Genomic DNA, 20,477 nt, shown 5'->3' with positions numbered 1-20,477 from the left:
TTTCCACTATATGCATCCGATGAAGGGGGCTGTAGCCCACGAAAGCTTATGCTCAAATAAATTTGTTAGTCTCCAAGGTGCCACAAATACTCCTGTTCTCTTCAAGACAATATTAATAAGGTGTTCTTATTCAACACCTACATGCGGAACTGAAGAAATGCTCCGTGCCGTTTCCAACACCAGCTTTACCCCTGTCCCAAATCCCTGCTCCTCTTCAGCCTGGCCTGGATACGTAATGACTCAAGTACAGCTACCACAGAAATGTACGATTGATTTTGATTGGAGTCTTTACTTGCATCTGCTACTCAGGAGCTGACAATGGAACTGGAAGAGAAACAGGATGTGTTCCGGTCTCTACAAGATACAGCGGAGCTGCTGTCATTGGAGAATCACCCGGCCAAACAGACTGTAGAGGTAACTGATCAGTTGAAGGGCTTATACGCTGGGGGGTTTCACGCCAAGCCGTATTAATTGAACTCCGCTAGCCCCTTGAAGAAATATCATTGAGAGACATGCTTAGACGCGCCACATCTCCACCTCCACCCTAAACTGCTCTTACCAACTCCAAGTTGTCATAAAACAGCTTTATTGATAAGGGTGCCTCTTGTGAGGACAAGGACGACACTTCTACACAGTACCCTTCCCAAGATAATAAAGATAAATGTTTGTGTGTACAGGGCCCAGGCCCAAGGTCCTGTGGAAAGATAAGACAGCCAGTGGCCCTGAGCTCACTTTGAATTATTCATGGTTACGAGACTGATGGAGCAAACATTCTGTGGAGCAAAGGGTTATTAGGGCAGGGTTTTTTACTGACAAGCCCCGCCACCAATTCCAGGGGATGGAGGGCAACTACCTTGGAAGTGCCACTTAAAGTGCCTCCTTTTTAAAATTTATTTCCTTTGGTCTCTATTCCAGGGCACTTCCCATGACATCTCATTACAGCCAAATCCTTCCTTCTTATGTGAACATTGTAAGCTAGTTGAGTGAACGGGCTGAACACTGACTCAAACCCCTTCTTGACCAATGCACCTGGTTCCTTCGTTGTTGTAACTCATGGTTTTCTTTGTATATATGTATTTTCCAGGCGTATAGCGCAGCTGTGCAGTCCCAGTGGCAATGGATCAAACAGCTCTGCTTATGTGTAGACCAGCATGTGAAGGAGAATGCTGCTTACTTCCAGGTATAGTAGGGAGGGACAGTCCTGCATTTCTGTCCCTGACCTATGGTTCAGAGACCCAAACCTGCTTGTGCACCGTGGTTATGGTATAGCATCAACTGACCCACAACGCGCTTATCCTTTTGCAGGGCAGTATAGGCTTTATCCTGAACACAGCTTTAAATGAAGGACTTCTGAGTTTTTTCTCATTTGTTTCTTTCCCTTTTGCCGGGTCCCCTGTGCACTTTATCTGGTGGGATGTGATTTCTCGTGATAGCCCAGGCCATGCCTGTGGTGGTGCTTACAGCTCCAGCAGCACAAAGATGGAGAGAAATGCGGAAGAAACTTGTCTAATGAGGTTTTTGGTGGGTCCCTTTCAGTGTTGCCTGTGGCAATGAATAGCCTGTGGTGTGTTGTCGCACAGCTTTCTGTAATGCTTTTTGGCTTTGCAGTTCTTCAGCGACGCCCGAGAGTCGGAAACGTACCTGCGGAATCTCCAGGACTCTATCAAACGGAAATATTCTTGTGACCAGAACACCAGCCTGACCCGCCTGGAAGATCTGCTGCAGGATTCCATGGTGGGTGTTCTGTATAAGCCCCAACATCATGGGCTCTCGGTGCAATGCACAATCAATACTGTGGAGCAGCACTGCCTGCTGGCTTTTGCATCACAAGGGAAAATGGGTATATTTGTTTATTCCTACAACAGCACAGTTAAGTTGAATGTTCTTTGCCTATCCTGTCTCAGGCTCCTCTTTGCATTTTGATTGTGTGTGTCGGAGTGCAGGCTTTGTGACCTTTACTGTGTCACTTTCTGTTGATTTAACGCTGTCTACACTAATCTGATTTTAATTTAATAGCTATAATGGAAGATCAGTGACTGCAGTAAAGGACTCTTATAGAGCACAAGGCTCTCTCTGTATCCTTGCACCCTTGCTGAAGGGAAGAGGAGCCGGCAGTGCAAAAAGGCTGGCTAGAGACCTTGTATACCACAGGAAAATGAAGTCCAGAGTTGATTCTTCACCATCACTATCTATCACACTATCTTTCTGTGCGTAGAAATACGGTGATGGGTGAGTTCTGTTGTCCGAGATGGTTACTCTGATCTGGTCAACTGGAGGCTGCAGCCAATTGGTTGTTTAGCTGGTGCAGGGAAGGATGGCGGGAAATGCCCACTCTTAATCCAGATTTAATCTGTTTGCCAGGTCTACAAGGTGGCTAATGATAAAATCGAAGCAGGGAGCGTATGGATAATTGTGTATGTCTATATTCAGTACTCAAGACAGCAGTAGCAGGCTGAACTTTGGCAGATTAGTCTTTGTCACATGACCTGATGCGACAGGAATAATATAGAGCAGTCCAAACAATAAGAGAACTTTATAACCACACAGGGCAAATTGGCATAATAAGAAACAAGGAGTGAAGCGTCAACCAGCTACTGATTTGGCATATCTAATGAGTGCGGGTTTACCTAAGTATTTAACTGCTAATCCTCTGATAAAGGTTAGTGGCCAGATGCTAATCAAAGCCTTTTAAATGTTAACATTTATACACTCGTTCAATACTTCAGATTGGACTGATTAAGTACTAATCTATTAGTGGCGGTTAACAAACTCAGAGGCATGAAATCCCATTGTCATATGCAATCTCTTTCTTATGGACTTCTTTTGGTCCCAGAGGTTCTGCAGCAAAAACGTGGGTGCTGGTATTGGGCAGTCATGCAGGGTAAATCCTCTGGACTCGTTATCCTCTCTTCTCAAGGGTCCTAGTGGCGCATTCCCTCCTCCCAGTGTCAGGTCGTCAGGCTCTTTGTAATCCAGCTGCACTAGCTGCAGGTTCTTAGACCTATAGCCACAAGTACTCGGATTCTGGCATGACAGTGGTTCACTCCTTGTTTTGAAAAGTAGCCGACATCTCAGGAATGGTGAAGTCCAGCTATCTCCCGGACATATGCTATTATTCTTTGGTAACTAATGAGTTAAAGTTGTATTTCTTCCAATCATGCTCCCTGGGACAGGCACAGGTAGTTTATTTAAGCACTTCTTCTTCTTTTTTTTTTTTTTTAACCATTAAATAACAGACCGTTCACCTTTCCTAGTGCACTAATTGAACCTTTAATGGGCTCAGAGTGGAAAGCAGGAGTGTTAAAGTTCTCTGTTGGATGTTTTTTTTTTTTTAATTTCATAAGTCAAAGTGGGCTGAACCATGATAAGTTATTCAGGCTGTGATTTATGTAACGATACCCTCACTTCTACACTGGAATGGCTGTAGATTGTTTTGAGGATGCTCTGAAAATGGAGAACCACTGCGATCTCAGAGCATCAGACCAGCAGTGACTGATGGAAACCAATTATGCAATATCATTTACCCCAGCTGGCAAATTTCTATCAAAATATCTACTAACTCTGATTGCTTCGCCACTAACCACAGTGGAAAGAAGTCTCTTAGGTGAAGATCTGTTTCTGCGCCATTTCTCTGGGATGTTTTATCTTCTTAACTCTTTGCACCTACATCCTGAGTGTTGTTTTTAAACATGCCTTCATTCCTTGCTTTAGAAAAGTAAGGAACGCCGCAGGGTTCTGCAGCCTTCCCAAAGCAGCAAAAAAGAAATTCCTCCTCAGTGAGGGCATGTCCTGCTGGTCACTGTTTTATACACACTGCAATTTAAATTTTTTAGAAGACTGTTATTTTCTTGTCTCTAGCAGCAAAAGAAAGTAATGCTTGCATGCAGCTGGGTGGGGGTGGGGGGAAGCAAGTGAGTTGTCTGGAATGGCACAAAAATGAAAGGAAAGGTTCCAGCCCTGATTTGGGGTGTGTTCCCCCACAGTTGGGGTGAGAGGGACTCTCTTGGCATATCCATTCAGCCCTTGAGAGCCCAGCCCAGCCCTGGAAGACCCTCACCTTTCAGGGGGAAAGAGGGTTGTTGTAACAACTCTAAGGCCCGGTCTACACTGGGTGGGGGGATCGATCTAAGATACGCAACTTCAGCTACGAGAATAGCGTAGTTGAAATCGACGTATCTTAGATCGACTTAGAATCACTTACTTTGCGTCCTCGCGGCGCGGGATCGACGGCCGCGGCTCCCCCGTCGACTTTGCTTCCGCCTCTCGCCGAGCTGGAGTTCAGCAGTCGACGGGAGAGCGATCGGGGATCGATTTATTGCGTCTACACTACACGCGATAAATCGATCCCCGATAGATCGATCGGTACCCGCCGATCCGGCGGGTAGGGTAGACGTACTCTAAGGGATTTAGTGGTTCTCTTTTGCCACCTGCACTAGTAGCACTTTTCTTTCTTTCTCGCCAGGATGAAAAGGAGCAGCTTATTCAGTCGAAGAGCTCCGTCGCCAGCTTGGTTGGGCGGTCCAAAACCATCGTTCAGCTAAAGCCAAGGAATCCGGACCATGTCCTGAAGAGCACCATCTCAGTCAAGGCTGTTTGTGACTATCGCCAGATCGAGGTGAGCTGACGGCAAGGAGCCTACGAGCTTCGGAGCGAAGGGAGGAGAAGAATCTAGGCTTGTGCAAAGGGTTGTGGGAATAGTGGGGAAGCAGAAAACAGAGAAACTTGGACCACTTCTATGGTACTTGACGGTAAGAAACAACAGCGAGGTAGGGAGGGGATATATAAGGAGGCGGATGGAGCAATTGCCTCTTCTGAAATAGCTTCTCCAATGGTCCTGATTTTTCTCTGAGCAGTAGCAAAGGTTCCATTCCCATAGGAGGGTGGAATTGATACCTTCTAGCCAAAGACTTGTCCAGGTAGCATCCTAGCATCATTGAATTTCTCCTCCCTTTCTCTCCAGACAGCTCTCTGAGCTGATTCGCAAATTACTTCACTTTTGCTCGATTTTAAAGTGAGTTGGCTGAAAGCCTCCTTCCCTTTCTGGGAGACTCCAGTAGGGCTACCTGAGGAATCTGGCCACAACAGAAGGCATTGGTGGGTCAGGTGTTTGATTGCAATCTTATTTTTGTTGCCTACGTAGATCACTATCTGTAAGAATGATGAGTGTGTGCTGGAAGATAATTCCCAGAGGACCAAATGGAAGGTGATCAGCCCGACCGGCAATGAGGCCATGGTACCGTCTGTGTGCTTCCTGATCCCCCCTCCTAACAAAGAGGCAATTGACATTGCCAATAGGTAACTAAGCACTGCAATTCACTGCTTGCTGCTCATGGTGGGTTGGAATTCCAAAGCTAGAATGACCAAGAGATGCCTCTAGCTGTTCGTTATGTTCTGGGTTATTTATTCTGAGACCATCCAGATCTGTTTTGCTTGGGGAAGAGTTTAACCCCTCATCCTTGCTGGGAGTTGGGGCTTCATGTTGTTAATATTAATTGCAACAGGTGGCTAGCTCGTTGATGCGGTGGGGCTCAGTTACAGGTGATGGGGAGGGTGCAGGGGATTGGTGGTGGTGGTATGGAGCCTTCTAGTCACGAGCTGAAATCCAGACTTTGTCTGATGGCTGTTGGGTTTGCTGTTTCAGCTCCCAGTGGACCAACGTCACAGAACCTGTTACTGTGATCGACTCCCTTGTGACAGTATCAGCAGGGAGACCAAGGGTGTCTCGTCTAGACTGTCTAGCTTTTTGCACTAGTGCAAGTCTCTGGTGTTAGACGTGCCTGCACCACTATAAATCATGACTTGTGCTGCTTATCTTGGCTTCAAACGATCAAACTCATGGTGCAGCATTTCCTCATTAGGGGTTTGCACCAATGCTGTCCACGCCAGTGCAAAAAACCCAGGGTGGACAAGGTCTAAGTGGGTCTGGAAACTGAACTACCCTCTGGTGTCTAGGTAGGGGTGAGGCATGTGGGCAAGGTGGTTCCCTTGCCCTGCTTGTTGTGTGGCTAATGGTGTTTTTTAGTGCTTCCAGCCTGGTAACTTCACAAACAGTGCAATTAATGGGAATGGGAAAAAACCTGAACGCCCGTTCGGGCTGCACAAATGTCCAGCCTAGAGAGGAGCCAGGGGCCTCCTGGGTGTGGCTGGCCTGCCTGGCAGAGGAGGCGGCTCTTGCAGTGCTCCTGCTGCTAACTCCACAAGATACTGATGTAATATTTCTGGATGGTTGGCGATGGCAGCACGCAGGAGGGGGGGTTCCCCCCTGGGGATCTAATGCATGTGAATGAAAGAGAGATACGGCTCCCATCTGATTCTGATCAGGGCATTCTGCAAGCCTTACCATTGGCTCTACTCGGTTAGGCTTGACCTTGGGTTGTTATCTTAATGCGCTAAAAGTTAAAGGCTGAATTTGAATAAGCACATGCCTGGCTCCATGCTGTAACTGAGAATGCTGGGGGACCTGGGCAGTGATGGAACTGCTGTCCTGTCGTAGGGTCGAACAGCTGTACCAGAAGGTGATGGCCCTCTGGCACCAGCTCCACGTGAACACGAAGAGCCTGATCTCCTGGAACTACCTGCGGAAGGACATTGCCCTGGTGCAAGGCTGGAATATGGAGAAGGTACCGTACAAAGCATCCCAACAAATCCACATGTCCGGGTCACTGCAGCGTAGGCTGGTCTTCTCCAGCAATGTAAAAGCTAACTTGCTTTGGCATTAAGCGTAGTCCCAGGTGCCTGGTTGGAGTTGGAAATGATGCCAAGGCTTCCTTGCCTGGGTAGGGAATACAAGGAAAATGGTAAGAGATAATTCAAGGGTGAAGGGTTAGGGCAACTAAGGGATCAGCCTGAGGAGCACAGTGTGAGTCAGTCTGAGCTCTGGGGGGTTCAGAGCAAAGAAAAAGAAGTGCAATGACCCTAGCATCAGTTGTTTGCTCCTGAGCCATAATCAGCTCAGGTGTCGTAGGATTGACGCGTCTTTTTACTTAGGAGTGAACAGAGGTGGAGGTGAGAGGAATGAGGAAGGGGAGGAAAGATCCAGGGAAGGCAAATGCCTCATAATGTCTTTCCTCTTTCCTTGAAAGCATAGGAGAGCTCTGTTCAGGCAATAAAGATTATTGTAGTGGGGGGAGCGAGATAAAAACCCAGGCAAGACAATGGCTGGCCTCTAAAGGCAGTGCTGTATCATAGCGTGACCAAAAGAGCTGTCCTGTCCGAGAAGGGGAGACTCACTAGAATCTGCCTTCTGGCAGTGGCTGTCACCCTTGAAAAGATGGGTGTCTTGCTAGGAAAAGAGCGTGTGAATTAATGCTTACGGCTGGGTGTGAGAAATGAGAGACGCAGCCGGGTAATTCGCAGTAACTGGGAGCTTGGTCAGGGCAGTTTGGTGCATGGTTCCTTATCGTTCGTCTTTGGTTTTCCACAGCTACGATCTCTGGCCCAAGGAGAGTGCCAGCAAGCCATGAAGAGCCTCCAGGCGCACTGTGAGGACTTCCTGCAGGACAGCCGGGACTCGGAGCTCTTCTCTGGGGCCGATCGGCTGCGCTTGGAGGAAGAAGTGAAGTCCAGCAAGGAGCACTTCCAACAGCTGCTGGAGTCCATGGAGAATGGTGAGCTGGGAGGGTTAATAGACTAACGTGGAGCTCTGGGGGCTGATAGAGATGAGGGATCTACAGGTGCTCTTAATTTTTAGACTAGCTTGTGAATGTTAGCTTTGCAAATGGCTGTTCTCTTCCCTGCTGTTCATTTGAATGTGCGGCCTTTGTTGGGGAGAAATAGTGCTGGCAAATAGCGCCGATTAGGTCTGGGTAGTGGGGTCCTTGCTCTGCTGCCAGTGGTTAAACGTTAGGTCCTCACAGCTCTTGAAAAATTTGGTTTCCATCTGAGTAGAGAGCTCTGTGTTCACTTCTCTCTGGGCAGAAGAGTGCAGCCACTTGGGTCTATGGTTCCTAATAGAGACTGATCCTAGATGGGGTGGGTTTTTTTGTATGTTTGTGACTTAACAGAGGACAAAGATGAGACCCTTGCCAGGACATATCTCTCTGAGCTAAAGAACATCCGTCTGCGCCTGGAGGAGTGCGAACAGAGACTAGTGAGGCGAATCCAGGCCCCAAGCAGCACCAGAACAGACGGTGATACTATCCAGGAAAACACCTTGCGCATTGCAGAGCAGGAGGTCAGTACTTCCTGCAGGTTTGAGGGAACCCACTGTTGGTCTTAAGAGAGCTGCTTCACAGGGCATTGATACCCTGGCATAAATTTTATATAGGGAACTCACCTGCTTCACATAGCAATCCTATAGAGGTAACGTTTTACTCTTAGGTCAGAAAGACAATGAAGGTATCTTTGTTCTCTTGCCTCGCCGCCTTTTTGCATTTTTCACCTTCGCCCACCCCATGATGTCTCCTCGCTTCAGATCCCCAAGGGGAAAATGTCTATTGTCATATAGCCTGGGCCTATCTCTCAATCCACTGAGTGACCACTTGAGGAGAAATATAAACCCATGGGAAGAAATCTGCAAAGATCTCTCTCCTTTTTATGTGCTGAGACTAGCAAATACTGCCTTTTTCACAGGCTGGCTGGGCAAACGTCCATTGCATAAAGTATTCCTTCTTTAAATCTGGATAAAAAGGTATAAGAAGCAACAGTTCCCAAAGCATTGACTGCAGGTGGCCTTTGCCACCACTGAGACCAGAGCATCCTGATCTGATAATGGAAAGGAATGAAGAATTTGCAGAATTTACAAGCCCCATTTAGACGTCAAATGATTCTGCTCAATAGACTTTTAAGCTGGAAAGGTCTGATACTGGGCGCTCCTTGCATCTTATCCTGTTCACGTTTGCTTCAGTCTCCTGGGTGTCTGCACTTTATGCTGATGTTAATTCTCTGCCTCCACACAGCGTATGCAGGAGGATTTACGGCAGCTGAAGTCTGACTTGCAGCATGTTTCTGAGAAATGTGACAGCTTCCTACACAAGTCTCCAACAGGGTCCAGTGCCCCACACCTGCGTTCTGAGCTCAATCTACTGGTAGAGAAGATGGATCACGTGTATGGACTCTCTTCCATCTACTTGGATAAGTGAGTCAGAACGTGCCTATTTTCTGGAGTTGAGAGAGAATTCTATATGGGCAGAATTAGCTATGCTGCATGGCTACCTTCTCTGAAACTGGGTGAGGGTAGGAATTGCTCTCATGCTTCTTAAGGGGGCTTAGGAATGTCTAGGAGACGCTGTAAATTCAAGAGCTCCGAGGGGTGCCAGGCAGTGGTGCTCCAGAATATTTGAGTGTTAGGGTTGAGGTGACTAATGATTCCCACTGTGGGGATGGGAACGCCAAGATGAAGTGACTTGCTGGAGTTGCTGTGAGAACTGGGGTTAAACGCTGGTATTCCAGTCTTTCATTCTAGAGCTCATACCACTAGATTAGGCTGCTTCTGTGTTCTGTTCCGTTTGATCCCTTCCATTTTAATTGAAGATGTTTTAGAATTTCAGGGGCAGATATATAGGGGCTTGTGTTTACGGGCTTCTCCCCTCAGAATCTAGATTCCATTACGGCCTTTTCTTCCTGCTACTCAAATGGGAATGTTGGGTATGATCCAAAGCGATCTGTTCTGTTCCTCTCCAGTGCTTATGATCCAAATGACTTTACAATGCAGAATGTCCTCAGTGTGAGAAGTCCCGTTTCCTTCTTGTCTTTACACGATAGGTTAAAGATGGTGGATGTTATTGTTCGTGGTACTCAAGGAGCAGAGTCCCTGGTCAAGGGGTATGAAGTGAAACTGAGCCAAGAGGAGGCAGTCCCTGCTGATCTAACAGCTATTCAGTCTCACAGAGCTACGTTACAGGTTAGTAACATTATGCTTCCAATAGCATCCAGTAGAAACTAGAATCACTCCAGTCATGAGCTCTGGCATTCATTGAACTGGATCCTCCCCGTTCCTTACTGAATTTGCATGGTGGTCCATCCCCCCTGCTTGCTGGTGAGTGATTGGAGGCTTTAATTGAGTCCACACGATCCTTACTGCTTTGTGAACTGTAGGTCCAACAGCTGCCTTGGCAGGCACCGTCGCTTCTGCTTTTTTGCACGGCTGGTGCTAATTGCACTTGGCAGCCGCAGCGTGCGTAACTCGGCGATGCTGAGTGCACCATCATGACTTGCTCTGAGCTGGGCTACAGATCCCTACGTTTTGCAACTCCCTGTCCTAGATTCAGCCAGATGGTGGAGATTATGGAGCTGATAATTGTTCCTGAACTCCACAGGGCAACACAAGGCAGAGCTAGATATTTCTCTCTCCTGTCTTAACTGTTCTGTACATTTAGATGCTTACGTTTGATTGGAGAATTCCATGTTGTACATACCCGCCAGCAACTTCAGCTCAACTTTCTGGTCTTGGTAATATGACTTTAGCTGTCTTGTTGTTTGTTAAAGCAATGGCTCAGTGATTCGAAGAACAAGAACCCCGTGTTCTCTTCGTTGGAAGAGGATGTGGCAAAGGCTAAAGTCATGGGAGAGCAGCTGTATCGTCTGAAGCAAGAACGCAGCGTGGACCTAGAGCGGTACCAGGAGAAGGGAGCCCAGCTGTGGGATCGCTGGCAGAGAGTTGGCTCTCAGATTGAAACCCGGTGAGACATGCCCTCCTTGTTCTTGCTGCTTTTCTGGCAGTGCCTCTGATGGGAGCTTGCGCCAGACTTGGAACTAGCAATGGCATTTTTCCAGTTGTGACTTCAGCTAGCAGCCAGGGTGACAAATGCCACCATTAAATATAGGAACTATTTCCATTTGAGGGAACGGCAGGACTTGTTTCTCTTTCTCTCTTCTGCTCCTCCAACTCCATCTTTTGAGTTCTTAACTCCCTTTCTCTGCTTTACCACCCCCTGCCTATCCTACAGGCTCCCTTAGCAGCTGCTAACCTTTGCCAGGCTGATTCTATGGAACTTCTTTCAGTTCTGATCTGGATCTTTGGATCTTTACTGATTGGAGACGTTGCCACCCTTAACAAACCACAGCTTGGCTGGAAACACCCGTCATGCTCCCTGTCCTGCAGAGCTGTACCTGTGGCTTCTATAAATATCCCCAGGGAAGCATCGGCTTTAGAGGTTTCTCTGCATGTGGCTGGATCTTGAACCATTGTTTTGACACAATGATTTGAGTTTGGTGATGGTTTCCTTTTTGCATTGGTCCTTTCAGCTGTTCAGATCTGGAGAGTATCCAGGAGGTGCTGAGGGATTACCGGGAGTGTCACGGAGAGCTGATCCAGTGGATTGAGGAAACCACTGCCCAGCAGGAATTGATGAAACCTGGGCAAGCAGAGGACAGCAGGGTGCTCTCTGAACAGCTGAGCCAGCAGACGGTAAGAGAGAAAATGGCACTCTTCTAACTGGAATAGGGTTGTTGAAAGGAGTCGGACAAGTATTTATTTTGTTTTTAATAAATCTTTTGTCTCGTAAGCTTCAAATCGTTGTTCTCTTAAGGGCTGAATGATTCATGGGATTTTCAATAATGTATGTGCATTCACCTGTAGCAGATGCATCCCGGAAGGGTAATAACTGAATGTTACCACTGTCAGCAGTTCATTCACCTATGGTCTCCTGGTAGCACCTAGTGGTCCCATCAGAGGCACTGAGGAACAAAGGGCCAGTGGTTAGGGTGCTAGCTGGGACATGGGAGAACTTGGTACAAGCCTCTGCTCCAGCACAGATTGCCTGGGTGACCTTGGGTAAGTCACTTAGGCCCACATTTTTGAAGGTATATAGGTGTGTAACTTCCATTGATTTCAGTGGAGTTAGGGGTTTAAATATTTTTTAAAATCTGGGCCTTAGCCTCTCTGTGCCTCAGTTCCCTATCCCCACAATGGGGATGGTAGCACTGCCCTGCCTTACAGGGGTGTGGTGAGAATAAATGCATTAAAGATCATGAAGCGCTCATGCTACAGTACTTAAGGAAGAGAGAGACCTAGGTAATACTCCCTTCTCGTCTCCGTAAAATGGACACGGAGGCTGAGTTACCTTCTCCACTCCTGGAGGTGCTGAGGCATGTTGGTGGGACGTTGTGGGAGAAGCTTGCCCCGTACCTGTTCTGTAGATAAGTTGTGTGTCTCCACTAGTCTCAGTCCAGCTCCTTTCATGAACAGCAAATAAATACTCCGAATGGGCTTTAAAGAAAGGAAAATGTTTTCCCCCTGTTGATTTTGTGTTTCTTGTTTGACGAACACTGATGTCTTCCTCTCTGTACTGAAAGAGCTGAAATTAAAATGGCTGTTTAACAAGAAATATAAGCCACTTCATCATACCAAAGAATCTTTAAGTGTCAGGAGGGCTTATACAGATTATAGAGATTCATCACTGATAAAGTGTGCAGAGGACACAAACGTGTGGGGGAGTGGTGAATAAAGAAAAGGACAGGTCATTGATTCAGAATGATCTGGATCACGTGGTGAAAGCAAACAATACGTGTTTTAAGACAGTTAAATGTAAATATGTACATCTAGGAGCAAAGAGTGTGGGCCATACTTACAGAATAGGGGACTCTAGCCTAGGAAGCAGTGACTCTGAAAAAGATTTGGGGATCATGGTGGATACTCAGCTGAGCATGAGCTCCCAATGTGATGCTGTGGCCAAAAGAGTTAATGCGATCCTGGGATGCATACATAGAGGAATCGTGAGTAGGAGAAGAGAGGTTTTTTAACCACTCTATTTGGCACACTGCTTCTGGAATACTATGTCCAGTTTTGGTGCCCACAATTCAGGAAGGATGTTGATAAATTGGAGAAGGTTCAGAAAAGAGCCACAAGAATGATTAAAAGAGTAGCAAACATGCCTTGAAGTAATACACTCAAAGAGCTCCATCTATTTAGCTTAACCAAGAGAAGGTTAAGAGGTGACTTGATGACAGTCTTTAGCTATCTTCATGGGAAACAAATATTTAATGATGGGCTCTTTGGTCTACCAGAGGAAGACCTCATACGATTCAAAAACGTGGAAGTTGAAATTAGACAAATTCAGACTGGAAATAAGACGTACATTTTTAGCAGTGAAAATACAGGCGAGTCTCATCTTACGCTGGGGTTCCGTTCTGCGGTTAGCGCGTAAAGCGAAAACCGCGTCTAGTCAAAATTACATTGAGTTGAATGGTGGGCAAAATCGCCCGCACTACAGGTACAGTATTAAAGTTGTTATTTTTCTCGGTTTTGCCGACCACGTAAAGCTGAAATCGCGCATGTTAAATGCGCGTAAGATGCGACAGACCTGTAATTAACTATTGAAACAATTGACCAACTGTCATGGTGGATTTTCCATCACTGACAAGTTTTTAGATCAAGACTGGCTGTTTTACTAAAAGATCTGCTCAGGGACTTGTTTTAGGGAAGTTCTATGGTCTGTTATACAGGAGGTCAGACTTAGAGGATCACAAACCGTGCATAGTGTCTCTTTAACGTATGGGCGGATGGAAGGGCAGGAATGTCACCTGTTCTGCTGCTCGAGGTCTCTAGAGAACAAGCTCAATATGAAAGTGACGTGGCCGTGAGTCAGAGAGGAAATAAGAGGAAAATTTCATTTAAAAGGCAGGGGGAAAACTTTTTTTCTTTTGTTTTTTGTCAAAGGCTTTGGTTGTGGTAATCGACAGAAATCAAGCCAAGCTGGACCAGTGTCAGAAATTCTCACAGCAATACTCTGCTGCTGTCAAGGTAATGACACGATTCTTAAATCCGAGGCGAACACAGGGCTCGGTGTCAACTGCACAAGCCTTGCCTGCATCTTCCGTTCTCCTAAGCCAGGAGAGAGGCAAAACTCCTCTGTTGTTGGCTTTGGTGGTTCTGGCTCTATGTGTGGAGAGCGGGAATTAGCTGCTAAGAGACCTGAAAATGCCAAGCTTAGAATAAATAGGTAACAATTCAAAATCCTTCCCCCCACACACACCCCGCCTTCTTTTATTTCCAGGACTATGAGCTGCAGCTCATGACATACAGGGCGTTCGTGGAATCCCAGCAGAAATCTCCCGTGAAACGCAGACGCATGCTTTCCTCCTCGGATGCTATCACCCAAGAGGTAAGCAGCCTGCCTGCCTGCCTGGCCTTGCATGGGAGAGGTTCCTTTGCTCCTAGAAGACAGACGAGCGGCCTGTCTGTGAAAATAGCTCCTTTCTGCTGAACTCTTACATAAAAATTTCCACCCTCACTGTTTTTTTTATTAGCCAGAGAGGATGGCTTAGTGCTCTAAGCATCAGGTATGAAATACCTAGACTCCTTGGAACCACAGGTTCAAATCCCAACAGGGTCGACTCAGCCCTTCATCCTTCCAAGGTAAATAAACAGAGTACCATGCAGTATACTGTGTGTGGATCTTTTGGATGAGACCTTTAAAAACCAAGGTCCTGTCTGCTCCATGTGGATATTAAAGATCCCATGGTCTTTTTATAAGAGTAGAAGGTTTGCCCCAGTGTCCTCGACCAAAACTTCCCCTCCCTCCCCACTGTTGTGCAGCATGCCGTGCGTCAGGTGGCTGCCACCCTCCATCTCAGAGTTGCTGCATTTCAGTGGTGCTGTAACGTATCTAGTCTGTGAAGTGCTTGGGGATCTTTCCGAATGAGAGGTGCTGTATCCATTTCTCACCCTGTAAAGTACTGTGGTTGTGTCAGCCAGAGTTCCGACTGACACATGGTGGTTTGTTTTTTTTGTTTTTTGTTTTTAGTTCATGGATCTACGGACTCGCTATACGGCGTTGGTAACGTTAACCACACAGCACGTAAAGTACATCAGTGATGCTCTCCGGCGGCTGGAAGAAGAGGAAGTAAGGATATTTTATAGCCAGGGAATTACAGACCAGTCTGCTTCATTTCAGTACCCGGAAAGATAATGAAGCAAATAATGAAACAATCAATTTGCAAACATTTAGAAGACAATAAGGTGATAAGTAACTGTCAGCATGGATTTGTCAAGAACAAATCATGGCAAACCAACCTAATAGCTTTCTGTGACAGGGTAACAAGCCTTGTGGATTGGGGGGAGGGCAGGAAGCAGTAGATGTGATATATCTTGACTTTAGAAAGGCTTTTGGTACTGTCTCGCCTGACCGTCTCATAAACAAACTAGGAAAATACAACCTTGATGGAGCTACCATACAGTGGGTGCATAACTGGTTGGAAAACCATTCCCAGAGAGTACTTATCAGTGGTTCACAGTCAAGTTGGAAGGGCATAACAAATGGGGTCCCACAGGCATCGCTTCTGAGTCCAGTTCTGTTCAGTATCTTCATCAATGATTTAGATAATGGCATACAGAGTACACTTATAAAGTTTGCAGACGATACCAAGCTGGGAGGGGTTGCAGGTGCTTTGGAGGATCAGATTAAAATTCAAAATGATCTGGACAAACTGGAGAAATGGTCTGAAGAAAATAGGATGAAATTCTATAAGGACAAATGCTTAGGAAGGAACAATCAGTGGAGTACAAACTGGGAAATGATTGCCTAGGAAGGAGTACTACAGAAAGGGATCTGGGTGTGATAGTGGATCATAAGCTAAAGGTGAGTGAAAATGAGACACCGGTGTAAAAAAAAAAAAAAAAAAGCAAACATCATTCTGGGATGTATTAGCAGGAGCATTGTAAGCAAGACACGAGAAGTAATTCTTCCGCTCTGGTCCGCGCTGATTAGGCCTCCCTGGAGTATTGTGTCCAGTTCTGGGCACCACATTTCAGGAAAGATGTGGACAAATTGGAGAAAGTCCAGAGAAGAGCAACAAAAATGATTCAAGGTCTAGAAAATTGCCTGTGAGGGAAGATTGAAAAAATGGGTTTGTTTAGTCTGGAGCAGAGAAGACTGAGGGGGGACATGAGAACAGTTTTCAAGTACATAAAAGGTTGTTAAAGGAGGAGGGAGAAGAATTGTTCTTCTTAACCTCTGAGGATAGGACAAGAAGCAATGGGCTTAAATTGAAGCAAGGGCGGTATAGGTTGGACATTAGGAAAAACGTCTTAACTGTCAGGGTGGTTAAGCACTGGAATAAATTGCCTAGGGAGGTTGTGGAATCTCCATCATTGGGGATTTTTAAGAGCAGGTTAAACAAACACTTGTTAGGGATGATCTAGATAATACTTATCCTGCCATGAGTGCAGGGGACCGGACTAGAAGACCCCTTGAGGTCCCCTCCAGCCCTATGATTCTGTGATTCTAAATTCATAATTAGCACATTCAGAACTCCCAGGCCCAGTCGTCAGTTTCTGCCAGTGATTCTTCCTCTGCTTCAGACCCCTTTCCCATTTCCTGGTTAGAGCATATTTCAGTTCCTTCCACCGAACGGCTCTATGTCTGATTGGTGCTGGGTTCTGGCTGCAGTAATTCTGGGCCCCTCAGTACATTAATGCGGGATGTGTTCCTGTCTCCCCCATGCGTAGAAAGCAGTCGAGGAAGAGAAGCAGGAGCATGTGGACAAGGTGAAAGAACTCTTGGGCTGGGTCTCTGGTTTGAAACAGAGCACGCAAGTCAGGACTGGTCCACTCAAGAGCAAAGAGCTGAGAGACATTGAGAAATCCATCTCGGAGCAGCAGGTAAATCAGGAGGCCTGTGTCCCTCCCTCTCTCTCTCTGATATATGCATGGTACCTGTACCTAGTCATTTTCATACTGCTGTTATACATACTAAAACTACATTGTCCTGCTCGTTCTAACTGAGCTTTCCAAAACCACTGAAGGAAAGCAACCTTGATGCCTCCTGTGTAACACTGAGCATGTGCTGTAACCTCAGGGGAATTGCTTCCCTTCTTTCCAGCCTGGAATTTAGCTTTCCTCTTGTTCTCAACAGGCTCTAAGTGAGGAGCTGGCTGCAAGGAAAGAGCAGGTCTCAGAGGCCATCAAAACTGCACAGATCTTCCTTGCAAAACATAGCCACAAGTGAGTACAGTACAAGTAGTGGTGAATAAGGGCTGGTCCACACTAACCCCCCAGTTCGAACTAAGCTACGCAACTTCAGCTACGTGAATAACGTAGCTGAAGTCGAAGTATCTTAGTTCGAACTACAAGGTACTTACCGTGGGTCCACACGCGGCAGGCAGGCTCCTCTGTCGACTCCGCGTACTCCTCTCGCGGAGCAGGAGTACCGGCGTCGACGGCGAGCACTTCCGGGATCGATTTATCGCGTCTAGACAAGACGCAATAAATCGATCCCAGAAGATCGATTGCTTACCGCCGAACCCGGAGGTAAGTATAGACGTACCCTAAGAGAGAGGAGATTGAGAAAGGGTAGTACACCTCTTTGTCAGAAGAGAAGGTGATGATAAATACAAAGAAAATTAACCTCAAATTATTCTAATGGCCAGATTACTCGACCACGCTGATGAGATTCCATTGGTGGGCAGGTATTCTTTGAATCCAGGTGACCGTGGTGTAGGTGAAAATGGCAAGCTTTGTCCAAAAATTCGCCCCAATAGAGATTCCCAGTTTCGTTCCAGGCGATTTTACAACCCAGAAACTTTGCTTTTGGCTAAAATGACCAGTTTTGCCCCGAAGCATGAAAATCCAAATCTTGTGTGTTTAAATATACAAATGCATCTCAGTCAGAACAGAATTTAGGAGCTTTGATAATTTAGTTGATTTTAGCTTGAAAATTGGACCGTGTGAATGAAAATAGGCCCATTTGTATAGGAAACCGACATACTTTCACTTTTTCCCCAAAATGGAACCATTTTTGTGAATTGGAAATGGAATGCAAAACCAGTTACTTTTGTTGCGACTGTTTCACCCCATCCTGGTAATTAACGACCTCGGCTATTTTGCATAGTTTCATTCCTGATTTGGTCACTGTGCTCAGCGTAGGGTGACTGGCATGACAATGCACTTAACCCTTCAGTTGAGGCATGAGCAGTGTGAGGCGGGGATTCCATTGTGCGCTTGCCATTTTGTGTCCGGAGAAGAAAATCTGAAATACATGGAGCTGCATATCACTTTCTTAGACTCCATGAAGAGATTTCCTGTCCCATCTTGCAGGCTTTCTGACCAGGAGAAGGAACAAATTTCCACCCAACTCAGTGCTCTAAAGGAGACTTACCATCAGCTCTGCAGCGACTCTGCGGAACAGCTCCAACAGCTTCAGAGCCATCTGGCCCAGGAGACGGAGCACAAGGTACCTTTTCCCATCCCGTCTATCGCATAGATCTGAGTTACCTTTCCTCAAAGCGTGAAAGAGGCTTTGCTTGGTTGCGTGTCTCATGACCACCAGCCATTCACAGCCTGTTTGCTTTGTCCTTAATCTCACGTGATCCGCCACTCTTCCATGCTTTCCCATACACTGCACTCAGGGGTCCGGGCTGAGTTGGTCATTGGAGGCCAAGTAGAAGAGGTTTTCGTATTCTATTCCAGGTTGTTAGGGGATGGTTCTCCTCTGCAGTGTTGTTAATCAGGGCTGCTCCCCATGCTACAGAGTTGACTTAATCTTGTAATGGGAAAGAAGGGAGGTGGACATCTGATCTAATAAGGAGACAGAATGGCCATGGGGTGTCCTTTCAGTTTTTCAAAATAGAGAGACCACAGTCATGTAGAACCTGGGTGAGACCTGCAAGCGGTGCCAAATTTGTAATGAGAGGTGCCAAGGCTCAAGCAATTAGGTGCCGGGTCTCTAGCAGTTTTTTTTACATTCATAACTGATGCAGCAAGCGCCAGAGGTGCCGGGGCTCTGAACTACCAAGCCTAGAGGTGCCGGGGCTCAGTCCTGGCTCACATAAAGCACTGCCTGCAAGGACATTTTGATTGCATCTCTTGCCAGAAGCTCGGCTGCATAGAGACTGGTGTATGGGCAACCTTTTCACACCTCCATGCATAAATTGTGGAATGCACTAGTGAGAAATAGACTTGCCTTGAATAGTAGGAAATTGAGTTCCTCTCTGTGTGGAATGCAGCCCTGCATCATCACCTTGATAGACCCTCAGCTAATCTGAGAGACCTTCACTGACTGAGTAGCTGGACCCCTGTCCATCTCCCATTTGCATCCGATAATGTTCTTGTCAATCTCCGTTTCATGTTACACTCATGCGCTAGGTGGGAAGGGTTTGACGTTCCTTCCTATCACCTCTGTTATTGGTGTTAGCTGTCTTCAGTCATTCATGGATATACCTGTATGTGTATGTAAATGTATATATATGTGTCCAATGGATATATCTGTGTGTTTGCTTGCTAGCTCCCTGTATTTTGAAGCACTGGCCAAGTTGGACATGATTTGATGATAGCCAAAACTGAAATTGGGTCAGGGAGTGAAATCCCAGTCCAGCAGATCAAGAGAAAAGGATGGCAAGGCCACTGAGTTTATGGGAAATCTGAACTCCCACACTTTCAGTGCTGTATGCACAAAAATAAAGCATACCTATTTCTATCGAAAGAGACGTATTTCTATCCTGGTTCAGATGTCTCGGTCCAGTGATTCCCTTTTTTTTTTTTTTTAGTGCAGGTCATTTTATCACACTTTGCTAGCAGCAGAAAGCTCATGCTGACATTACAGCAACAACTCCGAGCTTAGAAGTAGCAATCTCCCCAGTTAAATTGTCATGTCATTAATGCCACCTACCTCACTGCTGCCAGAAAAGAAGCTAAAAATGGCCCTGCAGGTCCAAAGCGTGTGGGATGCCCATTCTTTCCTTTCCCTGCTCCTCCCACAAAAAGGAAAATGCTTTCATGCAAAAGTCTTCCCTACAGTTTGCTGTGTTTTATTTATACAGCATGAAAATATTTTGGGGGTGTCAGTTTCCTTTTACATTTCTGTTTTGCAGAAAGGGGTGTATTTTGCTTCCTAATTATGACAGGCCCCCAGATTTGTGGCCTCCCGGCTAACCGAGATTAGCACGGAGAGCAGCGTGGGATGGGATTAGAATTCTTTATAAGAGGCTACTTTAGGGTTTCTATTATTGACACTTGGCCCGTATGAGGGAGTAGCTTTGGGGCTATCATCGCGTCATGGTACGGTTGCTTCATTGTAGAAGGGAGCACATGGAGAAGTGTTAACATTTGCTGGCTGGAAACATCCGAGACTCAGTGCCAGGGTATCAAATTAAAAAGAGGAAACCAACGCAAAACTGCAGCTCGCGCTATTTTGAGCATGATGTGTCCCTGTACAGTTTGTGTTTCATGTCAAGTATTGTTACGATTAACTGACATCCTTGCTTACAAGTTTAACTAACCCTCCGGAATTTTAAACGCACCCCCCCACACACAAAGCGAAAAGAGGACGACCTGCGTGGGGGGTTCTTTTTTTGCAAAAACAAAACAGTCGCATGCTGGACGCTAACACCAAGCTTTACACTGTGTGTGTGATACGGCTGAGCTGCTCCATAAGGCTCTGTCTTTAACTGCTCCGGGCACACCCTGCAACTCTGGTAAGTAAAAGCCTTTTATGTCCCCTCTCTCTTCCTCTGTCTTTCTGTGGCTTGTTCAGTATGGAACGTGCATGCTGGGTTATGCCAGCCTTCTAGTTCCCCCCCATCCACCCTGTAAAAAAGAGCGT

At 46.4% G+C, this 20,477-nt stretch overlaps 1 protein-coding gene across 1 annotated transcript in view; it reads left to right on the top strand.

Annotated features, from left to right (window-relative positions):
• Nucleotides 1-20,477, top strand: part of MACF1 (microtubule actin crosslinking factor 1) — a 232,691-nt gene that overhangs the window by 103,288 nt on the left and 108,926 nt on the right. The window contains exons 18-35 of the mRNA XM_029912665.1: nucleotides 310-414; nucleotides 1,085-1,180; nucleotides 1,609-1,734; nucleotides 4,463-4,615; nucleotides 5,141-5,295; nucleotides 6,494-6,620; nucleotides 7,424-7,607; nucleotides 8,004-8,173; nucleotides 8,898-9,076; nucleotides 9,703-9,841; nucleotides 10,426-10,619; nucleotides 11,185-11,347; nucleotides 13,598-13,681; nucleotides 13,935-14,042; nucleotides 14,685-14,783; nucleotides 16,388-16,540; nucleotides 16,794-16,882; nucleotides 17,975-18,110. Of these exons, the coding sequence (XP_029768525.1) occupies nucleotides 310-414; nucleotides 1,085-1,180; nucleotides 1,609-1,734; nucleotides 4,463-4,615; nucleotides 5,141-5,295; nucleotides 6,494-6,620; nucleotides 7,424-7,607; nucleotides 8,004-8,173; nucleotides 8,898-9,076; nucleotides 9,703-9,841; nucleotides 10,426-10,619; nucleotides 11,185-11,347; nucleotides 13,598-13,681; nucleotides 13,935-14,042; nucleotides 14,685-14,783; nucleotides 16,388-16,540; nucleotides 16,794-16,882; nucleotides 17,975-18,110 (2,460 nt within the window). The remainder of the gene's footprint in view (nucleotides 1-309; nucleotides 415-1,084; nucleotides 1,181-1,608; nucleotides 1,735-4,462; nucleotides 4,616-5,140; nucleotides 5,296-6,493; nucleotides 6,621-7,423; nucleotides 7,608-8,003; nucleotides 8,174-8,897; nucleotides 9,077-9,702; nucleotides 9,842-10,425; nucleotides 10,620-11,184; nucleotides 11,348-13,597; nucleotides 13,682-13,934; nucleotides 14,043-14,684; nucleotides 14,784-16,387; nucleotides 16,541-16,793; nucleotides 16,883-17,974; nucleotides 18,111-20,477) is intronic.

This window comes from Terrapene carolina, unplaced genomic scaffold (assembly GCF_002925995.2).
Source record: "Terrapene carolina triunguis isolate 2854851 unplaced genomic scaffold, T_m_triunguis-2.0 Scaffold236, whole genome shotgun sequence".
NCBI lineage: Eukaryota > Metazoa > Chordata > Testudines > Emydidae > Terrapene > Terrapene triunguis.
This window is presented reverse-complemented; position numbering and strand designations above follow the sequence as displayed.